The 27,125-nt window shown below is 38.6% G+C and overlaps 3 protein-coding genes across 8 annotated transcripts in view; 2 read left to right on the forward strand and 1 right to left on the reverse strand.

Annotated features, from left to right (window-relative positions):
* Positions 1-247: 247 nt before the first annotated feature.
* On the reverse strand, positions 248-12,923 carry LOC107723464 (zinc finger protein 384). Of its 3 annotated transcripts, none has more exons than XM_016532099.1 (11): positions 12,693-12,923; positions 11,730-11,788; positions 10,314-10,518; positions 10,109-10,198; positions 9,368-9,507; positions 8,135-8,208; positions 7,307-7,531; positions 3,594-3,761; positions 3,362-3,440; positions 1,464-1,622; positions 248-1,377 (listed from the first exon to the last, which is right to left on the reverse strand). In XM_016532099.1, exons 2-11 carry the CDS (start codon positions 11,781-11,783, stop codon positions 1,057-1,059), a joined length of 1,515 nt encoding a protein of 504 aa, XP_016387585.1. In that variant the 5' UTR covers positions 11,784-11,788; positions 12,693-12,923; the 3' UTR covers positions 248-1,056. The 3 variants fall into 3 exon arrangements, with proteins under 3 accessions (XP_016387585.1, XP_016387584.1, XP_016387586.1); XM_016532098.1 differs by having other exon boundaries at positions 10,314-10,545; XM_016532100.1 differs by lacking the exon at positions 7,307-7,531 and having other exon boundaries at positions 10,314-10,545.
* On the forward strand, positions 7,287-23,386 carry LOC107723465 (F-box/WD repeat-containing protein 7-like). The gene is made up of 14 exons (XM_016532101.1): positions 7,287-7,290; positions 14,264-14,275; positions 14,533-14,648; positions 14,957-15,108; positions 15,316-15,439; positions 15,587-15,708; positions 16,050-16,136; positions 17,295-17,384; positions 17,489-17,577; positions 18,072-18,291; positions 20,430-20,552; positions 20,660-20,825; positions 22,671-22,756; positions 23,062-23,386. Exons 3-14 carry the CDS (start codon positions 14,635-14,637, stop codon positions 23,148-23,150), a joined length of 1,362 nt encoding a protein of 453 aa, XP_016387587.1. The 5' UTR covers positions 7,287-7,290; positions 14,264-14,275; positions 14,533-14,634; the 3' UTR covers positions 23,151-23,386.
* A 325-nt stretch (positions 23,387-23,711) lies between these two features.
* The window catches only part of LOC107723412 (uncharacterized), a 15,710-nt gene continuing 12,296 nt past the window's right edge, over positions 23,712-27,125 (forward strand). For 2 of the 4 annotated variants that reach the window (XM_016532003.1, XM_016532006.1), the window contains exons 1-4: positions 23,712-24,066; positions 24,306-24,358; positions 24,585-24,940; positions 25,697-25,775. In XM_016532003.1, the coding sequence (XP_016387489.1) occupies positions 24,348-24,358; positions 24,585-24,940; positions 25,697-25,775 (446 nt within the window). In that variant the 5' untranslated portion in view covers positions 23,712-24,066; positions 24,306-24,347. The remainder of the gene's footprint in view (positions 24,067-24,305; positions 24,359-24,584; positions 24,941-25,696; positions 25,776-27,125) is intronic. The other 2 variants (XM_016532004.1, XM_016532005.1) reach the window with 2 other exon arrangements.

The following is a 27,125-nucleotide window of genomic DNA, read 5'->3' on the forward strand; positions in this document are numbered from 1 at the left end:
ATCTACAAACCACAAAGAAAGTAACTTTATTCTGTAAACCAGTGAGGGTCCTTGTTAATAATATTCTATGTTCTTACTTCATGATTTAAGTATTATAAAAGGCAATTCTACTTGTTATTGTTATAAATGAAAATTGTTATTGAGAAACCCAGGTTGCCAGTCTGTAAATATCGCAAACTCCTGCTATAAAACGAGATTATCACAAGGAGGCATGTAAGAAGCAATAATTTCAGATGTTTTTTTTTAATATCTTGTTTTAAATGGTTAATGCACACTAATCTGATTTTGTTAATGCTTAGAGGCTGTTGCATGTTAACAGTTATTTGGATAGTATAACAGTACTTACAATAGAATATTATATATTCTTTTAATGTAATAATGGAATATTACATGTCAACTGCAAATGGAAATACTAAACAGGATAATTTTTCCAATAAAAACACCATCTAATAAGATATTTGCCACCGACATTAGTTAACACACACATCTTTTTGTCCTATTTACGGTTGTCCTTTACTCATTCACACACAATACATCCGATAACCAAATGTGCTTTTGTTTTACATATGTGACTGCAAACAAATTTCCCTTTAAAAAAACAAAACAAAACAGACCAACAATTCCCATACACACTGTGCAAGATACAATATTTCCGTTCTTACTGACAGTAACAATAAGAATGTTGACAGTGCAGTCAGTGATCGTACAAACAACTACAGACGCAGACAATCATACAAACAAGATAAACCAGAAATTTCACGAAAAGACTTGATATATGAGCTGGGTACCCACTGAAACAGCAAGTCTTCAAGGAAGGTTTTGGGAGGAAGATCAGAATTACAGCAATACATGTTAAAAAAATGGAAAGGGGGAAAAAAAAAGTACAAAAGTATGTTTTCTTCACTTCTGTCCATTTAAATCCACTTGCTCCTTCATACAAATAAAAAGGTATCAAGTAAGAAAAGTCATTCTATATCCACAGCTCTATGTGGATCTCGTCAATTGCAAAAGTTTTTTCTAACCTCCAAAGTTTCATCCCTCGCTCCATGGGATTCCTCATGAGTTTAGGTGTTCCACCTGTATGGCAGAAGCCTCCACAGTGATGCAGAGGTCTTTGTGAGGGGAGATGTCAGATACACTGACAGTTTTATACTGCACATCTGCAGAAGGTACTGGTTTGTATTGGTTCAAGTCGAATATGCACGGCATACCAACCGGCTGGATGAAGACATTACTTCTCTCAGCTTGGCTTTGCGCGTCTCTATCCGAGCCGCTTCCTCCTGCGTGACTGGGGCTGTGACTTTGCTGGTTTGATCCGGGTGGAGACGGAAGCATACCAGGAGCGTGTTTTCGCATGTGCTTCATCAGATATGTTTCCTACAGACAGAGAGAGAGATACATATTAGGATCAATTTGAAAAAGAATTGGGAATGCTGCTGATTTATGGTGTGAGATGTTTGTACCGAGGTATATGTGCGGTTGCATAAACCACAGGAGTACAGCTTGTCGTGCTTGACTGTGTGAGTGGACAGATGAACCTCCAGGCTGGCTGCGTCTACATAACCCTGGTTACAGTGGTGACACTTATACGGTTTGTCCTTGTTGTGCTGACGCCGATGAGACTGTAAAAGATTGAGAGAAATAATAAAGTGACACTTCACCCTCCCTCCCCCCAAAAAAGCATTATTTACTCACACCATGTTGTTCCAAATCTGTCAAAATCAGAGCTGCTTGCTTCCAAACAATGAAAGTGGAAGGGAAGCAAGGGTTGTCAAGCTCCAAACAGCACCATAAAGCAACATAAAACAACCCATATGACTTGGGTGCTTGTTTAAAGTGTTTTGAAGGTGTACAATAGTTTAGTGTGAGGAACAGGCAAAAATGTATGTCACTATTCACTATGAAAATGTTGCTTGACTGCTGGAGCAGGGTTCTTTCAAATTCAAAAATTGAAGAATTGGCTCCCTTTCAATTCATGATTGTGAATATAAATTATGGGTAGACGATATGGCAAAAAATATCACATCACGTTTTTTTTCAGGAAAATCACAATTCACGATTTTATCGCAATTCTTTGTCATTTTGGTTTTACTATTTTGCAAGTTTTCTGAGCAGTACAGCCAAACTAATTTCCCTATTTTAAAAACAAAGCCTTACAAGGTGACAAAATATAAAATAAAAAAGAATGGCAGACATTTAGGCCAAAGTGGGCGAAGATAAAAATCTTTGTTATTATAAAATAAGAACAAAGATACAAATTACAAATACACATAATAAAACAAACAGTGCTTTAATTTTCAAGAAACTGAATGAACAAATATAAAAATAAAACATTTTTCTCTTTGTGTTTTGTTGTTTTATTAACATTAAAGTGATAGTTCACACAAAAATGAAAATTCTGTTATCAATTACTCACCCTCAGGTTGTTTTAAACCTGAATTAGTTTCTTCTGTTGAACATAAAAGTTATTTTGAAGAATGTGTGTAACCAAACAGTTTCTCAGAAAAAGTGCATGTCAGAACAGCACGTGAATGAAATGTTTAACCGGCAACGCTTTAAAGCACATGCAAATCATGTACTTTTGTGATTGCGAAGTGCAGTGTCCCGTGAGTGTAACTCTACCACTGATTTAACACTTGATGTGAATGTATGTCGCACTGTACAGTATATTGAGATGGAGGCACCAGAACTGCAGCTGATATAATGTGCGCTGTAGCGCGATATTACGATATTTCTTCAAAAGCAGATTGTGGAGACATTTTAATCGTCCACGATAAAAAATCATGATATCGCACACGCACACCCCTAATATAAACTGAACTGGCCACATCCCGCAGGAAGTAAAACTGGAATCTGAATCGGAATGACAAAGATCTATCTATCTATCCATCTATATATACTACTGTTTAAAAGTTTGGGGTCAGCAAGATGTTTAAATGTTTCTGAAAGACGTCTTTTATGCTTTTCCCCCAAAACTTTCAAACAAGACTTATTCAAGCCAACATTCAAAGTTTAAAAAATTGTCCAAAGAACTTGGCTTTTTCAGGTGAAAAATTGTTATATGGATTTCTTTACATTTCAATTCATTCATCTTAATTCTACTTTCTTGTACACAAATTGAAATTGCAATTCTGCGCCTTAAAGTTAAAATTAAATTCTAATTCAAGAACTGAATTGGAATATAAAAGGCATTCTAAATTTAATACTGAACAGCGCACATCCTTTACTCAGTCACCTTTTATATAGCATACAGGTTTTGAAAGACATGAAGGATTCATTATTCCTTAAAGAAAACAGTGAATTGATATTCTAAATAAAAGTAACACTTAAAAAATTGACTTAAAGAAACAGACTACATCACCTGTAGGTTAGAGAGCTGAGTGAAAGACTTCTCACAACCAGGATGTGCACATTTGTATGGCCTGATGCCTGTGTGGATCCTGAACAGGCACAAAATGTTAAAGTCAAAGTAAGAAAATAATGGAAACTAAACTTTGTCTGTATGAATAATAATGCAGGTGTAACAAACACAAATGAAAAGAAAACATGAATGAAAAAACACAAATGAAAAGAAAACACGTTCTGTGTGGTACCTCTGGTGTTGCTGTAAGTGACTGAGTTGTCTGAAGGTCTTCTGGCAGTAGTTACAGGTGTAAGGTTTAACTCCTGTGTGTATTCGTACATGCTGAGCAAGGTAGCTTGTGTTGGCAAATGATTTCGAGCAATGAGGACACTTATGAGGTTTGGTTTCTGTGTGGTTTCTGCAAAGAAGGAAAGACCAACATGGGGCTCATTCAATAATTTACACACGCTACACAAATATTTGACATGACAATATTCTTCATTTCTACACTCACTCTGCTGACCTTTCTTAGGTGGTCCCTATCAGTGCCGTCAACAATTATCAAAAGTTTGCAATGTATTTCAAAGATATTTGGAAGTGGTGTGGTAGGAGTTTGAATGAGGTCACAAAAAGGGCAGATCCATTTCTCAAAAAAAAAACATTTGCACTAAATCCTCACAGGAACTCTGTGGGCAGCAGAGCCCAATCCCACGTACAAGTGTGATCAGGAATGGACGAAACCTTTATGTGACCTCTATTTCAGAGTGGGGCCGAACCTCATAAAACCACTACAGTTATGGGACGATAATGTAGAGTCAAAGAGAACTGGGCTTTCACTGACAGCTGCAATCTCAGTTCAATCCTTCAGTTGGGTGTGTGTGTGTGTGTGTGTGTGTGTAAAACTCCACGGTGGGGTGTAAAAAAGTTTAAGTAGTCTGCAGTAATAAAAAGTGTGACAGAGGAGAAATAAATTAAACAAATAGAGAAAGCACAGAAAGGGAAATATAGAAGAAAAAAAATTTTTATTTCATTCTTTGAAACCTAAGAACTTTTCCTGACAAGCTTTAGTTTCTTCGAAAAAAATTTCCTCCAGTACATCAGTGAGACATATTTAATATATAATCTGCCCACTCAGGGCTGTACAGTGCGACATATATGTCGCACGTGCTACGAAAAAACTGGTCTGTGCGATGAATAAATGAAAAAAAGTTAACGTACAGCCCTGCCACTACACATGGTGACATCAGCTTCACCATTATAAAGACTGTGGTATATAATTACACAGTCCATTACACATTAAGTTAAATATAAGCAAACTATCATCAGAGTATGTTGCTATAGCAACAAGCAGTAGAGGATGAGACCCTGTTTATCAACCTTTCCAACGTGACCGCAGAATGTCTCAGAGGGCAGACACCCAGAACACGTGTTTGCGTTCAAAAACTGCTAGATGGAGCACAACGGAAAGCATATGCAGAGGTCACAAGAAGCACTTTAACCACGCAGGCTTTTTGTCAGTTATTCATAAAGTAAGTGGGCTGAAAATACTGTCAGCTACCGCTTTGGAAATGGGAAATTTTTAAAAAAATCTCCCTGACACTAGCATTAGGCCTATATGAAAATGCTGCAAAGAAACATTTTCAAGTTAGATTTGTCAAGCACTTCTCACGTTACATATTCTAAATCAATGTTTTAAATTACTATTATTATTATTATTAATGTGTTAAACACATGTAGTAATATTTTAAAGGTGCAATAGGTGATTGTCTTCAGAAACATTTTTTGTTATGCTGGTTGAAAGTCTCTTCACATCTGGATAGCAATCATTAAGTTAAGTGGTCTAAATGTATTTATCTGTATTTATATATTCTGTGGAAGGCGTAGGACCAAGAAATGTTCGTCCAATCAAAACGCTCGGTCCGAGCGTTTTAATTGGCTTTCCTACCTGCCTGTCAACATATGTATTTGCATACCTCGGCGCACCCTGTTCGCGCAGACAGGATACGTCTTCAGCGCGTTCACGCACGCTGTGCAGACAGAGCGAGAATGGCAGACAAACCTCACCAAGCCGATCTTCCTTCATGGTTACTGTATGTAGTACAGTGTATGTACAATGTAGTACTTTTACTAACTGTACTATAAAGTTTTCTCACCAGTGAATGGCACATGATGTAGCCCAGTGGTTCCCAATTCCAGTCCTCACGCAAGGGAAGCAGGGGAAATCCATTGAAGTTTACTTCACTTCGGAACATTCATTCACGGATTTGCGCAGCGTCTTCACACACAGATGAAACTTACTAGAGAAGTGTGAAGTGTGACATAATATACCTCTGTAAATAAATACCATTTAAATTCACGTCTCGCACACTTTAATGCCCTTTGTATGGAACATATACGCTCGCTTCAAACTGGAATCATGGTGGAATACCCGGTGATGTACACTTCCCAGGGCACTCACGGTCGAATAGAACAAACGTTGCACGTGATAAGAGATACATATGAAATGTTCAGAGCAGGAGGGCGCGAGGAGTGGAATTGGGAACCGCTGATGTAGCCTATTGTAATGTTGTCTCTGGTGTTCTGGTCTGTGTGCGTAAATGCGTTCAGGGGCGTGGCCTTGGACGGCGATTGCAGGGAGGGTGGGACGTTTGCTTTCAGTGCTATCAGGCTAAAGTTAGCATTTTCCAAGATCTCCTACTGCACCTTTAAGTTAACTTTAACAGCCCTAAAAATACATTTTGTTAAAGGGGAGATAGGATGACACACAGCCAGTTTGTTTTGCGCTGTCTCAGTCTGTACTGTCATCAGCGAGCGGTTTCAGTTTGCAGCTGGTTTCTATGTAGATAGCAAGCTATTTAAATAAGCCCACCTCCGAGCCAAATACAGAGTCCAAGGCAGCAATTCACATGTCTCGTGTCAACACGCCCCACGGAAGAAAGGGGTGGGGTGAGCAGTAGCTCATTATCATTTAAAGAGACATGCACTGAAACGAGTCGCTGTGAACAGAGCTCTTTTTGCCAAGATAAAAAGGGTGTTATTTTACACGACCACTGAGGAATTTTAACCAAAGTATGTTAAAGACATTTCATGAAGACCCTAAAGAATCATACCAACTTGTAGAAAATGGGCATCTGATGTCCCCTTTAAATATTTATATGTGACCCTGGACCACAAAACCAGTCTTAAGTGGCTGGGGTATATTTGTAGCAATAGCCAAAAATACATTGTATGGGTCAAAATTATTGATTTTTCTTTTATGCCAAAAATCATTAGGATATTAAGTAAAGATCATGTTCCATGAAGATATTTTGTACATTTCCTACTGTAAATATATTACAACTTAATTTTTGGTTAGTAATATGCATTGCTAAGAACTTCATTTGGACAACTTTAAATGCGATTTTCTCAATATTTTGATTTTTTTGCACCCTCAGATTTTCAAATAGTTTTATCTTGACCAAATATTGTTCTATCCTAACAAACCACACATCAATGGAAAGCTTTTTTATTCAGCTTTCGGATGATGTATAAATCTCAATTTCGAAAAATTTACCCTTATGACTGGTTTTGTGGTCCAGGGTCACATATTTTCTCTCCCACTTTTGTGCACACTGACTTGCGGCCCACAATACCTTATAATGGTCCAATTACCAATCATTTTAATGTTTATTCATATAATTTTCTACAAACCAGGATCCTCTAAGGGTCTGCAAATGAGTGTGTGAAAAATAATTTTACTAATAATTAATGTAATAATGTAACGCATTGCTTTGGAATGATATTTACTGTGAAATAAACGCTGCACGATACAGTTTGAATTATGATATGATTGTTTTGCAGTGTGTATTGTATCGCGAGGAAGTTTGCACTCAGGTCCATCACACACACTCTCCATCACCCGCCTGCTTTGCCACAGACACCCACACACAAACACACACACTCTTGAGGTGCGGTGCTGAGTACCGTGTGTGCTGCTGTAAGTGACTGAGCTGTCTGAAAGCCTTCTGGCAGTAGGAGCAGGTGTAGGGCTTGGCACCGCTGTGGATGCGGATGTGCTGGGCCAGGTAGCTGGTGTTAGCGAAGGATTTGGAGCAGTGCGGACACTGGTGAGCTTTCACCTCCGTGTGTGACTTGGAGTGCAGCTGCATATCTGACTTATTGCAGAACGTCAAACCACACATCCGGCACCTACAGACAGAAAAACACACACACACACACACACCCCAAGAGGAGGACAGAGGGATGAGAGAAGAGGAAAACATGGGAGAAGACAAAGTACAAATGAGAACGGGACAAAGAGAAAAGGAAAGTTACAAGCCTGGTCCATCAATAGTGAAAGGAGAAACATGAGACATGACAAACAGGCAAGAAAGAGACACAACACAAGCAGGAGGGTGAGAAACGAGGAGGTCAGTGGAGAACAATCCAGAAGGAAATCGTAGGCTCTGGCTCTAGAAAAGAAAGACGAGAGGGACAGGCCAGAAACGCAAGTGCAGATGGGCAATGAATGAGTAACAAAGAGGGCGACAGGAGTGTGTGTGTTTGTGTGTGGATGTGTGTAGCTGAGGCTGCACATGCTGCTGAAAAAGATAACACACTTTCTACTGAAGCACAGCAGACAATCACGTAGATATGCTCTTGCAAAGCCTTGAAGCCAGGAGTGTGTGTGTGTGTGCAGTATGAAAATAAAGTGGCTTAGGAATCCCTGCCTCTGTCTTTGCCTGTTCTAATAGATCGTAAGAAACAAACACTGAGTGCATGCTGAGCCAACATCCTTAAGAAAAGCCCTACCTGTATGTTTTTCCACCCTCTTTCCCAGCATGCCCTTCTTCTGGGGACAGACTGTAAGGGTTGGCAGAATGATGCTGAAAAGAAAAGGAAAATCAGTCAAAAGAACAGTTACTTAAATCTTAAAATTACTTTGCATATACATTACCATTTGTTAATACTTTTATTCAGCAAGGACAAATTAAAATGATCAAACGTGACAAAGACATTTATAATGTTACAAAATATTTCTATATCAAATACATGCTGTTCTTTTGAAATTTCTATTCATGTATGTAGAAATGTATCAGCTTCCACAAAAATTTTACTATTTTCAACACTGATAATAATAAGAAATGTTTCTTGAGCACCAAATCAGCATATTAGAATGATTTCTGAAGAATCGTGTGACACTGAAGCTTTGCTGATTTACCCACGGGGTAAAAGTTGATGAATTCACTAGAATAAATGACATTTTAAAATATATAAAATTTTAAATGGTAATAGTATTTCACAATTTCTACTGTTTCTGTTCAACTAAATGCAGCCATAGGAAGAATAAAAGGCACATTAAAGGGTTAGTTCACCCAAAAATGAAAATTCTGTCATTAATGACTCACCCTCATGTCGTTCCAAACCCGTAAGACCTCCGTTCATCTTCGGAACACAAATTAAGATATTTTTGATGTATTCTGCCCCTCCCACAGACAGCAAGAAATAGTAAGTGTTTCTTGAGCAGCAAACAGCGTATGTTGTTCTGTGTCATGTTCCGTGTGGTGCGGCGGACACAGAACAAAATACCCTGTTCGCAAACAGCGTATACTCTCCAAAATGGCGCTAGGGTGACGTGGAGGAGGCGAATTGTTGAATTGATTGTTGAAATCTTTTTTTTTTTCTTTTGTGCACAAAGTATTCTCGTAGCTTCGTAATATTACGGTTGAACCCCTGATGTCACATGGATTATTTTACCGATCTCCTTGCTACGTTTCTGGATGTTGATCGTGGTAGTACCCTTGCTGTCTATGGGAGGGTCAGAATGCATCAAAAATATCTTAAATTGTGTTCCGAAGACGAACGGAGGTCTTACGGGTTTGGAACGACATGAGGGTGAGACATTAATGACAGAATTTAAATTTTTGGGTGAACTAACCCTTTAAAAATGATCTTATCCCTAACTTTTAAACAGTAGTGTATCTGTGCCAATTGCTTTTTCAGTCAATGTCAATAAGGATTTCTCGATATGCATGGTTATCATACCTGTCCTGAAAGACCCAAAATCAAGTGATCTGTCCCAGTAAGTGAGCCAACCAATGGGAGTGTCTCTTTCTTCTTTCTGCCTCGTTTCGACGGTAACGGGATGATAACCGGTGAGCAGGGCACAGAGTCATTTTTCTTGTCTGGTGGAGTCATGCAAGAGTAAAATGCTTTAATTATGTGAGCCAAGACTGATGAGACAATAAAGTGTATCTGTTCCTGTCTCAGGCATACTGCACACTCAAAATTTGCGTATAATAATGCCAAGCAACGCAGACAGAGATGTTTGTGAGTTCAGTTTGAACAGGGACCCATGAAGGTCACTTGAAAAGCCAGGTGCAAGTTTTATTTTTAATTCTAGGATTGTTACATGTCAGACTACACAATATAATAATAATGATGATAATAAACTCATCAAGCAACTCTCTTACAGATCAAGGCCACTTCAGAAGATAGGGAAAAAAACTGACAGACATGGACATGTAAAAAAAAAAAAAAAAAACACAATTACTGTAAATATTGGGACATAATAATGCGAAAAAAAAGATGTCAGAGTGGGTTGTGCCTGGGCAAAAGATGGAAGTCATGGGCTGCTCCTTCTTGTGAACACATTGGGCATAATTTTGATTGTACAATCAAAATGTAAAGAAATAAATGCTAATTAGCATTTAAATAGCAATATTGTGGCAAAAATCATACAGTGTGCAATGCATGTCAATGTTTATGTGAAATAAGGTGCATTACCAGTCTGGACTGTTATCATGGTGGTAGATGGATGTCCAGGAATAAAGGACTGAGCAGATGACACTGGAGACACCAGAGTGACCAAACCCGCTAGAAAGAGTGAGGCAGTGATGGAAGACTTATAAAAGTGAAAGAAAGTGCAAATAAACTAACCAGTGAAAACTCTGTAATCATTAGCAATTTAGAATAAACACACGTATGGTACCTGCCGTCATGATGCCAGTAGGCGGTACTGGCAACACTGTGATACTGTGTGAGGACTGAGATAGTTGTGCATGTTCCTGTTTTAGAGTCCTTGCTGTCGTTGTATCCATGGCACCCCCAGCAACTGCCACCACTGCTGTGGTGGGATAGTGGGCAGGGCCATGCGAGTAGGTGGGGGCTTTGTCCTGACAAAGCTGCTCTTTTACCTTATTGAGAAATACAGCATTCTCAATCTAAAAGCCAAAAACATTAAATTGGGTTAAAAAAATAAAATAAAATAACATAATACATTAAAAAAAAAGGTTGCAGTTGGTAAGATTTTTAAAATGTTTTTTTTTTTTTAAAGAAGTCTTATGTTCACTGAGGCTGCATTTATTTGATCAAAACTAAAATAAAAAAAACTGTAATATTGTGAAATATTATTACAATTTAAAACAACTGTTTTCTATTTTAAAGGGGTCATGAACTTAAAAATCTAAAATCCCTAGATCTTTTGACATAAAACATCCTGTAAGTTTCAGAACTCAAAACTTTCTTGTTAGTCTAAAAACAGCTTATATTGAAGGCAATCTGCCAAAACGGCAGGTTGTGGAATGTGCCACTTTATGAAGTAATAGTGTGGCTAAACAAGAAGATCAATGCCTGCTTCTACAGTCATGGCCAAATGGTTTGGCAGTGACATAAATTTTGTGTTTTGCAAAGTTTGCTGCTTCAGTATTTGGAGATTATTTTTCCACATGTTTCTATGGTATACTGAAAAACAATGATAAACATATCATAGGTTTTAAAGGCTTTTATTGGCAAAAATATATAATGAGTCAATATTTACAGTGTTGACCCTTGTTCTTCTGAAAAGTTTGTTTTTTTAGCCAATGAAGCTTTTAGCAATGACTTAAAATGCGTCTGATCACGCGACGCAATAATCTAGAAACAATGTGAATGAACACCACAACAGCTTAAAAGCACAATATGTAAGATTTTTTTATTAAAATATCCAAAAACCACTAGAAAATACGTGCCCTCCAGCGGCGAAAATGACATATTGTGCCTTTAAGCAGCAAACTTTGCAAAACACAAAATTTATGACACTGCCACAACTTTTGGCCATGACTGTACATCACTGCCTGTTTAGCCCTGCCCACCGATTTGAGCATATAGTGTAAATAACGAGAGAGGAAAACTAACTAAGGGCTACACAGAAATCAAACGATAAAGATGGCTCTGAAGACAACAAGACGCTGTGCAGTTCCAAGTAGTGGAAAAAGTATTTGCATCGCTTTCCTTCTGATCCCAACATTAGGAAAGAGTGATCAGTGGATGAACTTTATTTTTAAAGAAGATCCAGACAGCGTCAGTAAGAACTTAGGGCATAAAATTCAAACGAAGACAGTTGAAATGTGTACATCGGTGTGCTTACCTGTCCCTGTACAGGGGACCAGAAATATGAAGAATTGAAATGGGAATCCTCCATCACCCCTGACACAAGAAAGAAAACATTTTGATAAGCAAAAATTGAGCACACACTATAACCTTTGACCTTTTAAAGTGCGAGGTTAAGGATAGGGACAGACAGAGTTATACATTATACGTTTAAATAAAAAAAGGACCTGTGGGGGATATAATTTGACAAAAGATTCAGAAAGAAAATAATAACAATAGTAAATCCACATTTTACTAATAAACACTTTCAATAACAATTATATATGGAATTGGACAACATGAGTTATCCAGAAAATGTAATTCAGGAAGAGCTGGTGTCTATCGTTTGTCTATTTATGGTCAACACCGCAACAAATAAATCATGCATTTCGCATTAGCTAGTTGATATAAACCCCCCCATACATGACTGTAATACACTTCATATCACAGAACCAACATCACTCGTGAGTCTCTGTGTTCAGGTTATATTGTTACAGATGGTGGGTTCATAGTAGCTCTAGCGTCTATCTGAGTGCAATTTATCATTTTGTTGCAGAGAAGAGAATGTGCTTTGCTTTATCCTTGATGCACTGTAAAATCATGGTTTGTGATTATATTATAAAATCTTCAAATATTGATTTGCAAATAATCCATCAAATCTAAATATCTGAATATTTTTGACAGGCTGCGGCGAATCTACTGAACGCTAACGAAGGCGGACCTGCAGCCCACAGCATGACGTGACCCGCGCATTCACACTACTGCCCGCTAAAATAAAAAAGGAAAGGCGAAAAACGCTAGAAAAAAAAGAACAAGTGGGAAAAAAACGTCGACGCTGGGACCGAGGCGGTTTTACGCAGACTTCCGGCACATGAGTGTCGGCGATCGGCCGACAGCAGCGCCAGCGGCTCACATCAACAGCCAAAAACAAGCTTCAAAGTGAAAAATAAAGACTGATTACCAGCTCTCAAGACTTTTGCTTCGCCCGGCGGGGATATTCTCCGACCGGGGTAGTTTGCGGAGTCTTTCCGAAGAAACCCGATTGAAGAATTTCAATGAGTTTTTTTCTTCCCTTGTGTTTTTTTTTCTATTTTTTTTCCCTTTTCTCACGGAGTTGGCCGAACTGTCTACACAGCACTTCCTTCCGAGCGGCGCGAATGCTGCCGTGCGTCCTGACGTCATTTCCGTCCAGTAAGGTATATCCATGAAAATAGTTTTAGCACGTTAATTATACTCTTAAACTAAAATAACTTATTTTTATCTTTTGAAAACAAAGATTTAGATCTTGAATTTATTGTTAGCGAAATTAACGTTACATATTGTTAAGAAAAAATGTGCACACATGCCCCAGGGTCCAGATTTTTCGTTTCGTTTTCGTTTTAAGATTAGAACTTTTTTTTTTTTTTTTACAATATTCTAGTCATTTAGATGTAATTTTAAAAATATAGATTTTTCTAAGGTTTCGATATTCACTCATACGTCACTACAACTGCATGTTTTCAAATTTAATCATAGATGTGCTACACAACAATGTTCAAATAGCCTAATTTGCACGGTTATGTCTAAGAACAACAGCTGTGTTGTAGGCTACTACACATCTGCAATTTCAGGCATGTGATTTCATTCAGACCTGGCTTTTCCCACCTGTCTCGATTAAATGTGAATGGGAAATATACAAGGTTTCAATAGCCATGGAAATATAAGGGGATTTTTAAATGGTTTGAAAATCTAATAAAATGCCATGAAAAGTGTCATGCAAGTGTCGAAATGGAATTTATATTTCATAATGTCGAATCCTCAGTTACGTTGCCGTAAAGATATTAGTAGCCTACTATGGACATCTATAATGTATTAAATTCCGCTTTTTAATTTGAATTTAGGCCTACGTGTATACACCTCTTTTTCCTTTCATTTGCGTATTTTGTTTTTAATATGACTGATTGTACTTTAGTAATTGTGTATGCCATGTGACACTTTAGTTACTGTTGTATTTCTATTTGTACTATAGGCTACTGTGAAATGTAAGAACTGACTGAACCATTATTATATTTTAAGTTCAATTTAAAAAAAAAAATTTTTTTTGTACAAAAATAAATATGTTTGTTTAAATCTCTTAATTACACGTGTTGCTGTCGCTTCTCAGAGATAATAAATGTCATTTATATTTATAATGTCTACACTAGGAGCATGCAAATAAAAGAGAACAAACGAAAAGCGTTCTCCTTAATCCACGCGATGTCGCTAGAGAGATTCAGACGGGTTTCCTTTAGATGAGGTCACATCTTACTCTCGTTGATTTCCGTTAAATCTTGCCTACAGTATCAACCGTGGATTCAGTTCATATAAAAACATCGATGAAAGCATGCACGTCTAACAAAGAGCTTAGTGGCTAGACGCAGAATCCTTGCAGTTTGAATTACATCGGCACTGAGTTTGTGTTTACACTGAAGTCAGATGGGGGAGGTGAGGAAACTCCAAAAGAAGTTAAGGCAAATTGAGAACTTGGAGATCAAAATTTCCCTTAATTCCTAGGAAAAAATAAAGGTACAGAATTATCATGCTCTTCTTTACTCACGGGAAATATTTGTGTTCCTACTGCACTTAGAACAGAGCAGAATTTCTGCACATTGAATCTCAAATAGAGACCAAATACGTTCAGTTCAGATGAGAAACGTCACACATAAAAAAAAACACTCAGGAATGATTTACTGAGTAGAAACATATAATAATTAATGTATTCGGCTAAACCATAAATTACATGTTCTCTTTTATGAATATCACACATCTTTCACTCTTTGTAGGTCTCAAAGAAGGTGGAGCTTCGCTCCAGATTGGCTGAGCTTCTGCTGCAGCATTCTGGCCCCCAGCAAACTCAAGGGATTGTGGGAAAGGAGGAGGATAAAATGAAAAGACAAGTGTAAGAATGAGCTACTAGGTAGGGAAGAAGAGAGCGAGGTCGGGGCGTGTGAGATTAACCTCTAGACCTCTGCCCATGGCTAGTCCTCCGCTCTCTGGCATCTAAGCAGTGTTGATGCATCATATTTCTTTAAAAAGTCTGTTCTTGGACTCCCACACCCGGGCTTTCTGTCTGGCATATTGTTATTTAATAACAAACTTGTTACAACAAAGGTATAACAAGACAAGCAGCGTTTGTTTAGAATAAGAGAATAGAGAATAATTCACCGTGATATTTTTGTGCTTGTTGATGTTTATTTTTCATGATAGCGAGAAGGTCACAGAGCAGCATGTTGCCCGTCCTCCTGCGCTGAAGATTGCGCGAGAGGAGAGACGAGAGAATGAAAGAAGCGATGGAAGCCAGACAGATGGCAGAGGAGAAACGCATCTCCCCGTCAGCCCCAGTGTAGAAGAACAAGAAGGTCAAATTAGCGCACTAATCACACTCACAATTACAGTTACTCGCACAGATGTTGATTACAAGCCTGCGTGTCTTTCACAGGAAGTTCTGCCTTATGGCTGTCTCATGCGATGATATAACAGATGGTTAGTTTATCAGCATTCACGGGAGAGGAAAAAAAATGACCTCCGTTTATATGAAACTGTTTGTTTGTCTTCATACGTCGCAGATGCTGAGTTCAGATCTCGCAAACAAACTTGGGAAAAGGCCAAGTTTCGTCTCAGAACTCTGGAGGGTCATAGTGACATCATCACCTGTGCGGTCGCCGTCGACAATCTTGTGATTTCTGGCAGGTACCTGAACCGATGATGGAGAACAAAAAGTAAACCGTTTATAACTCTTAACTGACTGTGAAATTACTGACGTACCTGTTAACGCCTCTCTCTCTCTCTCTGTTTCTCTCTTCACTGCTTTTCACCTACTGTTTCTACCAATTTAAGTCGAGATACAACAGTTAAAGTGTGGCATGTTCCCACGGCAACGGAGCAACGCAATTTGGGAGGTCACAGCGGTGGAGTCACCTGTCTCAGTGCACCACCTCCAGAGTACTGCAGGAGATTGGGTACACACACACACAGACTCACACTCTCTCAAGCCCGGGAAAGTAAAGAATAATTGATCCTGTTGACAGGGCCAGCCGGTTGATACAGATGTAGCCGTGATTGTTCACGCATCCTTTATGCTCTCTTTCTTTTCTCCCACCTCTTTTGTTCCAGCTACTTATGCCCTCCTTCCCATCTGTCCCTTTTGCTCTCCATTATTCCTTGTCTTTGCTGTTTTGACAGTGCATTTGTTCTTCACATCCCTTGTCCTTAGTTCTCCCCTTTCTTGTGTCCTGCAGTCACTCTTTTTTTCTCATTCTCTGTCCCGCTCTCTCTCATTCTCTTGATCTGTTTTCCACAGCACGTGCATTTGACTTGTCTGACAGGGAAAGATTTGTTCTAAGTGGTTCCACAGACTGTTGTGTGAGAATTTGGGCTTTGAGTTTGGGTGAGTCTCTCTCTCTCTCTCTCACACACACACACACACACAAATGTTGTGGGTTGTGCAGCTTCGTAATTATAAATGTACTTTAAATTATTAGGTAGAATTGTTGAATACTAATCTGAATATAATGAGGAAAGCAAATACAAAACTATTTAAAATGTCAAGACTTTAATTATACATTGAAATGAATTCTCATCTGATGTTCTGTAATAGATCATAGCACAGCCGTTTTTAACATTGATAATAATACAAAATTTTTCTTGAGCACCAAATCAGCATATTAGAATGTTTTTTGTTTTACTGTATTTTTGATTAAATAAATGCAGCAACGGTGAGCAAGAGACCTCTTTCAAAAACATAAAAAAATCTTACCATGCCAAACTTTTTTGCTCTAGAACTGCCATTTCACAGACTAGTGCAGAAAGAAATTCACAGGACTATGAAATTGTAATATAATAATGTTTGTTATTACAGTCATTACTAAAACTGTGTGGTTATAGCTAAGTGTATTATATATTTGTTATATACAAATTTTGAAGTGAATATTTTATTCATGAAACTATTTGGTGTGGTGTTTGATGTATAATGATGAATCAGTTGGGGAAAAATCTGTTCTACATATCAGAAAATAAAAAGGCATATTTAGTCCAAATGAATGATGTAATTATTTATGTGTTGTTGCAAAACTTAACTAATTACATTTTTCATTTATGTGACTGTGCCGAATGCCTTTATATGGCAGTTCAGTAAATTTCACCTTCTCTCATTCCGAATCAAATTCCAATTCAACATCCTGTGATGTGTGAGCAGTGTGATTGAAATTCACACTCATGAATCAAAAGGATGCCAATTTTGAATATTGCCAAATCCTGCTTAAAATGTAGTGTAGCATTAGAAATGTATTGTCAAATTACAAATGTCCATTTTAAAATATTATTAAAATTGCAATAGTAAAGGATGGAGAGTGTACAGTAGATGTGCTGTTGTTCTGAACATCCATTCTCTGAATCTCAGGAATCAGTCATTATATAACTGGTGGAGAGGGTACTACTCGCTCTTTTTTTGGATACCACAGCTTTTTTCATCCCCTGCCGATGAGGGTGAATTAAACTCAAGTGTGTTTGGGATTTGCATCACATGTTGATCTTGTTATTCCTGCAGGTTTGTGCGTCAAATCCATCTACACATTCAATGCAGTCTCAAGCCTGTGCTTCATTCCTGAAGGAGAGGGCTTCATTGTTACTGGTTCAGGTAGTTATCCATGTGTGTGAGAGTGAGGTTGAGTTGACCATGTCTTGCATCAGTCTCGACATATCAGGTGTGTCTGAGGCACAGTGTTATTGATCTTACACTAGATGCTGGGAAGCTGCAGGTGTGGAGCTGGAGCTCGCGGGAGAACTGTCAGTCAGTGAACGCACACCTGGACGCAGTCACCACACTACAGGTGGGTGGGTGCCATGGCAACAGAACTGTGCTGGCATCTGGAACTTTCCGAGTCTGCCCTTTAAAGCAGCACGTTTCAAAAAAAAAAAAGGGGTTGTGCCTCCGCTCAAAGCTGAAGTGTTGCCTGTAGAGGAATCCCTTGAGAACAGTTTTTCTCCTCGGCGATCTTTAAACACAGTCTAAAGTTCAGAGATGTACAAGCTATTAAATGCCAACATTTAAACATTTTTCTTCTGCAGTTTCTGTCTCATTTTACTTAGTGATTAATGAATACTATGAAATAAAATTGAGCAGAGCAATATAATATAAAGAAATCAATAGATACTGAATAGAAGTAAATAAATAATGTAGCAATTGAGATAATAAATAGGTTGAGATAAGAAACAGAATACTGTAGCATCAAACAGCGGTGACTCTCTTTTCATATTTAATACTGTTAGTTGGCATGAGTTGTCATGGAAACACAGTGGCATTTACCCTTCGTTCTCTCCACAGTCCCAGGGTCCGCTGCTGTTCAGCGGCTCCGCCGAGGGATGTGTGTGTGTGTGGGAGGTGTCCGATGAAGGGCCGGAGCCCCTCCACAGGTTGCACATCTGGGGGCCAGAAGTCACAAGGTGTAGTGGGGATGACGGGAGGCTGATTCTGAGCCCCCGCGGTGACCGTGTGTTCCTCTCGTGTCGAAAGGCCAGCATACGAATTCTAAATTGGAGAACGGGTAATATATTGAATCTATTCTAATCTAATCTAAGTTTAATATTAATATGAATTAGGATTATATTTATTAATTTAATTAGTTAAAAGAATTTAGGATATATATATATATATACACACTACATATTTTTGATATTCGTTCATTTTTTATTATTTATTTTATTACAAATACAGTAAAAACAGTAATATTGTGAAATTTATTTACAATTACTGTTTACTATTTTAATATATTTTAAAATGCAATCAATTCCTGTGAATATATCAAGAAAGCTGAATCTTCAGTCTTCAGTGTCACACGATCCTTCATAAATCATTCTAATATGCTTTTTTTTTTTAAAGATTCTTTGATTAATAAATTAATTAGTTCAAAATAACAGCATTTATTTGAAATAGATTTTTTGTAACAATGTCAAACACTTTACTGTCATTTTTGGTCAATTTAATGCATCCTTACAGAATAAAAAAGTGTTGATTTCTTTAAAAAAGTCTTATTGATCTTAAAAAATAAACAATAACTTAATTATTAAACAATAATAAATATATGTATATAAAATTAAGTTTTATGTATATTTAAATATATTTACTTGAATTTACAATCAAATAAATCACTGTTAATCTCATATATCAGTATTTGATAAAAGCAGCCCTCAAATTAGGAAAACTAGAAAAATATATTTCAAAGACTACAGTCATGGCCAAAAGTTTTGGCAGTGACATAAATTGTGTGTTTTGTCAAGTTTGCAGCTTAAGCTGTTGTGGTGTTCATTCACATTGTTTCTAGATCATTGTGTCGAGTGATCAGATGCATTTTAAATAATTGCTAAAAGCTTCATTGGCCAAAAAAATTTACTTTTCACAAAAAATAAATTTCACTGTTTTTTGATCCTGTCACAAAATACCAGTTAACATTAATTGACTAATCATATCAGCAGCACATGTGAAAGTGTGAATAAGTACTAGTCAGGTTAATCACTATCATACTAATTAGATTGTAAGAGCAGACTGATTGCTATAAAAGGAGGGAAGAAGCGCTTCCAATCATTGTGTTCTTGTTAGCAATGGTTACCTCCAAAGAAATATTGCACCTGAAAGAACCATTTACCGGATCATCAAGAACTTCAAGGAGAGAGGATTTCCAGCATGCTAGAGCGAATTGCAGAGGTTATGAAAAACAATGGTCAACACTGTAAATATTGACTCATTATATTGTTTTGCCAATAAAAGCCTTTAAAACTTATATGCTTATCATTGTTTTTCAGTATACCAATAATAATCTCCAAATACTGAAGCAGCAAACTTTGCAAAACACAAAATTTATGTCACTGCCAAAACTTTTGGCCATGACTGTACATAAAAGTGTGCCGATGAATAGGCCCGCGTTTCTTTTTTTTAACTTAATCACACCAAATAAACATGTTAAATCAACATAATCCTATGATCTGCCATCAACACCAATATTTAGTCAACATCTTATTTTATAAAGTACTTCTCATGGATATGCAGGATTCTGTTGCAATAAATATTTTACAACCCCCATTGGACCTTCATTTGTTCATTGACTAAAGGCTATTTAAAGTTTTATTAATGGAATACATCTTGACTGAGTCTGTTCGCTCAGAGCTGTATATAATCTTTGTTAAAGTCCCAGTGGCTCAGAGAACACAGGCAGGAGAGGGGGCTGTTCACCCCAGGGCAGAGGAAAACGTAAAAAAATCCGCCACTTTCTCATTTTAATCCCGTTTTCTCACAGGATATTTGTGCTAAAGGCCATTATCTCAGGGGAAAACAACAACAACCTGTAAACAATTACATCAGATAAATCAGAGTTACTGGTTGGAGCACAAAACATGATGTGACACTCTAATCGAGAGCGCTGAGATTCATAATGACCCCAGTTCATAAAATAACTCGTAGCTGGAGCTCTCAAAGAATTAATGAGCTTCTTACAGACAAAAAAACATTGGTATTAACGGAATAAAACACACAGCAAAGTCTGCAGCTATTGACAGAGTAGGAACGGAGTCTATAAATAGACAGATTATGTGAGTTTAATTACTTTTTGTTTGTGGTTTATTTGCGTTTCAGTGGATGGATGTTAGATGCCCCTAATGATGCATGTTTGCTCTCCCCAATCATTTGCAGGCGTGATGACCAGACTAACCAATCACAGCAGCACTGCTGGTGTCACAGATTGTGTCAATCAAATACCCGGCCTTTTGATTGGCTCTTGTTTTGACATCACTAATGGAGAGAGCACTATTAACCGTGAGTGAATTTAACATTAATTTTATTTTAACACCTCTCGATGTGCAAAACTGCGAGTTGTATAATCACTCCCCCTTTCTTTTTTTCTTTCTCTCACACTCTTTAAGTTTTCTCTCTTCCCCAGTGCAAATACCTGGTTTCGCTCACCTCTTCAGATCTTCCCAGGATTCTTTGTTTTGCTGCATGGCTAACAGCAAGCGGGGACCATCGTTGGGTCACAGGGGGTCGTGACCTCATTGTTTGGGAGCAGCTTCCTGGAAGTTTCAAAAAGAGGTGTGTTTTTTCAGATACAGCAGTCCTTTCGTTTATACCAAACCTACTACTTCTAATTGATGTACTTTATAACCCCTTCTGCCCATTACTTATCCCATCACAACCTACTTTATATAATGTATTACTGTATATATCAATTCGTAGACATTTGCTGACACATAGTTACTAATATAAGACACTCTGCTCAATGTTTAATTTAGTCAGTATATCAATATGTTCATCAGTAATGAGATGCTGGCTTGAATATATATAATGTATCTATGGGATGCTTATTAATGAGAAGTCTGCAGGAATGCTCCGGGCACAGTTTAACTGACAGTGCGAACCGTAGCTCACATCGAGTGTTGGATGCCGAGCTGATGATCACTTTGTGGAAAAAGTATTGATTTCTTTGCAACTACAATTCTGTAGAGTCTAGAGCTGCAGGTCTCAGCTGGTGGGTTTTAGGGAAAACAATGCTGAATGCAAGTAATCAAATGCAACTAGCCATATAATTCTGCATATTTAGATTTGCAAAAAAGACACTCAGGTTTTTAAAGGGGAGAGAAAAGCTTCCCACATTATTTGTTGTTGATGTCACAGACTTTGCATCCTGTATTTTGGAGCTTAATCTGTCACTTGGAAGCTATCCAAATTAGGCAGATGTCAACATTTCATGGCACTATTACTATCAATGTTTATTTTCAAGGACATTTTTTGTTTACATTGCTGTTAGTTTCTGGTCTTAGCTGGTCTTCCAGCCTTGTCAGGCTGGTCTGTTCAATGGTTTTACAGTAGTTTTGGGCATTTTTCACCTGGCAGGCTGGAAGACCAGCTGGTTGCCAAGCTATGTTAAATTCTATTTTAGCCAGATCGGGAAACCAGATTAAATCATCTAAGACCAGACTGGTTTAATTGGGTTTTTCGGCAGAGCAATAAACAGTTTTGGTGCTGTGTTGGGTCACCACTCAATGTCCAATGTAAAATCCAAAACCAAAGACTTTGCATTCAATATTTTGGCACTTAATATGTCACTTGGAACCTATCCAAATTAGGCAGATGCCAACATTTGATGTAAATATTAATATAAATGTTTAATTTCAAGGACATTTGTGTTTACAATTGTACACACTGCGGGCAAAAACGTCTTAAACCAGCCTAACCTGGTTTGCTGGTCTTAGCTGGTCTCCCAGCCTGGTCAGGCTTGTCTGTTGGCTGGTTTCTGGAGTGGTTTTGACCACTTTTAAGCTGGTCGCCAAGCAAAACCAGCTAAACACCATCTTGGAGAGATGGGAGATCAGATTTAACCAACTAAAACAAGATTATGCTGGTTTAAGCAGGTTTTGACAGCAGAACAATAAAACAATTTTGGTGCTGTCACTGCTGTGTTGGGTCACCGTAACTGCTGAACAACTAAAGGTGTAGTCAGGGCTGTCCTTAGGGCAGTGTAACTGGTGCGGATCGAGGGGGAAACACCGCCCCCCCCCTCAAACCCCCCAAGCAAATTTTGCTGGGTTGACCTAACAAAAAGCTCTCTGGTTTAAAAGTGACTTCTGTGTGAGCAGTGCTTCATGTTTCGCTACACTATTGAAAATAGACCTTTTCATTGAAATGTAGCTAATGTGACACCTTAAGCCAGATATGAAGAAGATTTTTAAGTTGATCTGCCTCTGCCTAACTCTTAATGATGTACTTGCTACTTCAAAAGCATGTATAATGAAGTCATTCCAAACCCATTGACAGCGCGCTGTTGTCAGCAGAGCAGCTTTGCTTTTTGCTTCAGGCTGAGTTAAACATCCTTCTGTCCCCGTAAACAGTGTGACCCAAGTGCCCTGCACTGACGGTCTTCTGTTGTTTTTCCTCTAGAGGCGATGTCACAGTGAGACGAGACAGCCGATTGGAAGATTGTCTTCTGGAATCCGACAGAGACTCAGATGACGAACAAAGCGAGGGTAAGAGAGAGAGAGTCAAAGATGGATGCTTTAACCTGTTTGAAAAACAAGTATTTAAAAAATGTTACAATATTTTAACATTTAAAATATTTTAATATATTTTAATAAATGCATATTTTTTATTACTAAAATATTCCAGTCTAAAAAAAGCTGTATTAATTAAATAAATAAAAAAATGTACGCACTTTATGGACTTAATTTTGCAATGTTTTTGAATAAATGAGTTAACAGCATTTAAAAAGCAATGCTATAAAACATTTAATTCACTTTGATGGCCTTAACGAAAATATCTTGTTTCCCTCCAGTGGACGATGATGAAGACTCCATACCCCAGGATGCATCTGAAACAGAGGAACCCGCAAGTTCTTCATGGCTGCGTTGTGTTCTTCAGTGAGCGAGAGGAGGGGTAAATGAAAAATGAGTGCGAGGGGAAGGAGATTGAAGGAGGGTTAAAAAGAACAAACTGGAAAGGAAGAGAAAGTGAAGGCAAGGTCAAGGGGCGACGATGGAGTGCAAAAAATCACCTGAAGGAACTGAAGTGGAACAGATTGACTGACTGGCAGAAGGGAAGAAACAGAAGGAGGAGAGAAACAACAGACTGTTTTCTGTGTAAACGTTGATCCAATAAAACCTACCATGTTATGTCTGTGTACTTGTGAGATTATTTATCATCGCTGGCACTTCTGTCTATAAATATCTGTAGCGTTGTTCATCATGTAGGGCTCCTGTCCAACACTACATTAATGTATATCGATTCTCCTGCTGCTGCCTCTTTTCATTTGTCCCTCTTGAATACTTTTTATTTACTTAAACTGGTCTTCAGAATATTAATAAGCTGCTTCTTTTATTCCATCTGGCTATTTTCGCCTTCAAAATTCATTTATTTTCTTCTTGCTTCCTATTTAATTTGAACCAGTTAAGAATATAATAATTAGTATTTCAATCTTTCCTCCAATCCTCTTTTCCTCCCTCCCTCCCCTGGCTCTCTCTCTTTCTCTCTCTCTCTCTACCTCCCTCTTCCGCACTCTATTTCTCACTCGCACAATTTCTACATGTCTCTGTCGCTACGGCAACCAATGCTTTTCCCCACTTCCAGGCGCTCTGTCTCTCTCCCACTCCCTTCTTCAGTGGCATGAGGTAGGCATGTGAGCCGATATCCGTCTTGAAAGTTCGAATCTGCATGTTTCCAAGTGTGTGTAGGTGTATTTGTGAGTGTTCCCTGGAAGTCAGTGTGCCCTAAATCTGGATACAGATGTTGAGTTTTGTTTGACGGCTCGGGAAGAGGCTTAACGCACGGAAAGCATCCACAGGTGTGTTTGCATGTGTGATTTTCTGTGGATCTTGTGGTTTGATGAGTGTGATCCGTTTTGATCTGGATGAGTGTGTATGCATATGTGTGTGTTTTTATTTGTGTTGTCTCAGAGCCAGCAGGGTATTTCTCCACTACAGCCATCTGTTTATGGTCTTTTAGTCAGTGTCAAGACTGAACCCTCCCCCTTCCAGCTCTGTTTCTCTTCTCATCCTTCTCTTTATGTCATTCTCATTTAAGAGATGATCGGAGCGGCAAGGAGTCAGTGAACAGGCTGAAGCGATGGAGCGATGGTAAGGCAAAGTGAGAGTGCCGAACAGACTGTTTTGGTTGCACTGTGCTCTCAAATCTGACCAGTTGGTTTCCTGCAGCCCGTTGGGTTGCATCAGCTTCTGCTTTAAGTCTTTTTCCATCTGTGCTCGATACACACCTCTCAGTTATGTGTTTTTTCGATCTCTAGCTTTTCCTTTTCAATCTCTCCTTCCGTCTTTTCGTTGCTTTGTCTCTCCTTCCCCCCAGCTCCATCTCTCCCCACATTGGATTCATTCCCCTTTGGAGCTTCCTGCTGGTCACTGTAATTTTTTGCACTGCCACCGGTGACACAGATGACAGGAAGTGGGAGGAGTTGGGCGAAATGCAGATGCCAGTCACGGCACAGGCCAGCACCACACAGCTCTGGGCGGTGGACTGGGGTCCCACGCAGCCCCTGGAGGACGAAACCCATCACTTCCTGTCCAGCCTGGAGACGGAGAATTTGAGGGTGACTACGCCCGAGGACTGGTCGCATCGTCGGAGCATGCCCGCCAATCGAACGCAACGCCCAACTACGGGAGAGAGGGACAAAATAGAGACAGAAGAGCAGGACACCAAGCAAGGTTGGTCTCCGTGAAATGAGTTCTTTATCTGAGTTGCATCGCCGACAGGGCTCTGGGCTCATGCTGGTTCCTCGTAGTAGAAAATCTGCACTTGAGGAGAGCTTAGATTTCTCTCCCATTGAGCAGGAGGCAGGCATCAATCCAATCAATACAATTTTACCTGATTGTGACACTCTGCCCACCCTTTTCACCCCCACATTTTCTCTTGCTCTTCTCTTCTCTTCTGTAATGGTTCCTTGTTGCTTTCGCTCAAAGTCTTCACACTTTTTTGACATCTTTATGTTTCCTTTAATTGCTTTTTTTTATAGGGTTGTGCACCATTTAAAGGTGAACTGGGAATGAGTTTTGAAATTTCAGTTCAGTTCTTGCATTTGAATTGAGGCAGCAAACAGAATTTACAATTATGTATTTGGCAGGCACTTTTATCAAAAGCAACTTGCATTGCATTCAAGATGTTATATTGGTTCATGCACTGCCTGGAAATTGAACCCATGACCTTGGGGTTACAATGCTCTACTGTTTGAGGAATGTTTTTTAATTGTATTATTTCTTGTTAAGGATATAACCAAATATTCCAGATTGTGTGGGACCATATGTAAACATTGTATTATGTATATGTATTTGAATTGCAATTCAGCATATCCTCTTCCTATCATTACAATGTAAAGTCTCACATGGGTTTAATTCAAACGTCTGTTCAAAGTGTCCCCTCACTGTGTCTAATTTATTCTTCTCCTGTGCTATTTCTTTTTTCAGTGGACCCACAGTTTTATGTGACGGTGACAATTTCATCTCTGCTGATTCTCTCTGCGGTCATCATCTCTGCTAAACTCTGGTGAGATGTTTCACCACTTCTCTGCCTGTATGGTTCTGTCGTACATCCCCTGAGATAGCTTGCTCCCGCATGTGTATGTGAGTCATTGTACAGTCAGTGTGCCATAATGGGTACACATCACAGATTTCCACAAACTTTCAATCGAGGGTTCTGCTGTTCAGTAAGAGTTCCCCGCAGAACTGTTAAAAACGCCATCTATGGATATTCTAACTCTTACAGTGTGGACACCTTACAGTGTTTTATTGTGCTGGTTTTAGAAATGTAGCCCAGAGCGTCGAGGCCCGAGGGCCATCAGGCACAGGAATGCATTTATACTTTCTTGGATGGCAGCATTTTCGATCGCATAGATGATCATTAAAATGATATAGAGAGCTGAGGAACGGCCCATATCATCCTGAGAGTAACTATAAACACGGGGTGACAGGTTATGAGTGTGATTTATTACTACCAGCCTTAGTTTATGCTAGAATGTTCCCTTCGCTGAATTCACATCCATCGGAATGTGCCATCAGCCAACACACTCTAATGGCAATTCATAACTATTTTACTTTTCTGACAAATAGGTGGCTAATTTGTATGAATTTGTACAGTCTCGTATGTTTTTATACAATCTGCTTAGGCCCAAATTATACTTGGGCTTTTACGTGTACACTAGGCAGGGTTCCAGAAAAAAAAAAAAATACAGTCACAAAGAATTGTTCATTACACAGAATCTGTACCAATATCGTGGACCATAAGCATCACTTGGCCACTGAGTGTAATTTGTAGTTTGGGCTCCTCCTCAATGCATCCTGTAATTGTTGTCATACACTCTTAAAAATAAAGGTGCTTCACGATGCCATAGAAGAACCTTTTTTGTCTAAATGGTTTCATAAAGAACCTTTAACATCTGAAGAACCTTTACGCTTCACAAAAGGTTCTTTGTGGCGAAAGAAGGTTCTTCAGATTATAAAACGATGAGAAAGAAATTATTCTTTAAAGAATTTTGACTGAATGGTTCTTTGTGGAACCAAAAATGGTTCTGTAAAGAACCTTTTAAGCACATTTACTAGCTGACAGATGAGCTTATGGACACCGAATGGTTATTCTGAGGTGAATGTATTATTACGTTGCAATGTTTACAAGCTTTAGCCTACACGTTTTCCGCAGTTTGAAACACTGAATGAGCTTTTACATGAGACATTTCAGTAAGTTGTACTGTAGGCTCTCTTATAAAATAGCCTACCTTTTGATGTTAATTCGTGTTTATTATGTACTATAGTAGTAAAGAGAAAGATTAAATGGGTTCACTTGCCGCTTGAACTGAGGCGCTAAAGCGAACGCGCCTGCCGCATTAAAGAGCGCCAAAAC

Source organism: Sinocyclocheilus rhinocerous, unplaced genomic scaffold (genome assembly GCF_001515625.1).
Source record: "Sinocyclocheilus rhinocerous isolate Xijiao unplaced genomic scaffold, SAMN03320098_v1.1 scaffold241, whole genome shotgun sequence".
In the NCBI taxonomy this organism is placed as follows: Eukaryota; Metazoa; Chordata; class Actinopteri; order Cypriniformes; family Cyprinidae; genus Sinocyclocheilus; species Sinocyclocheilus rhinocerous.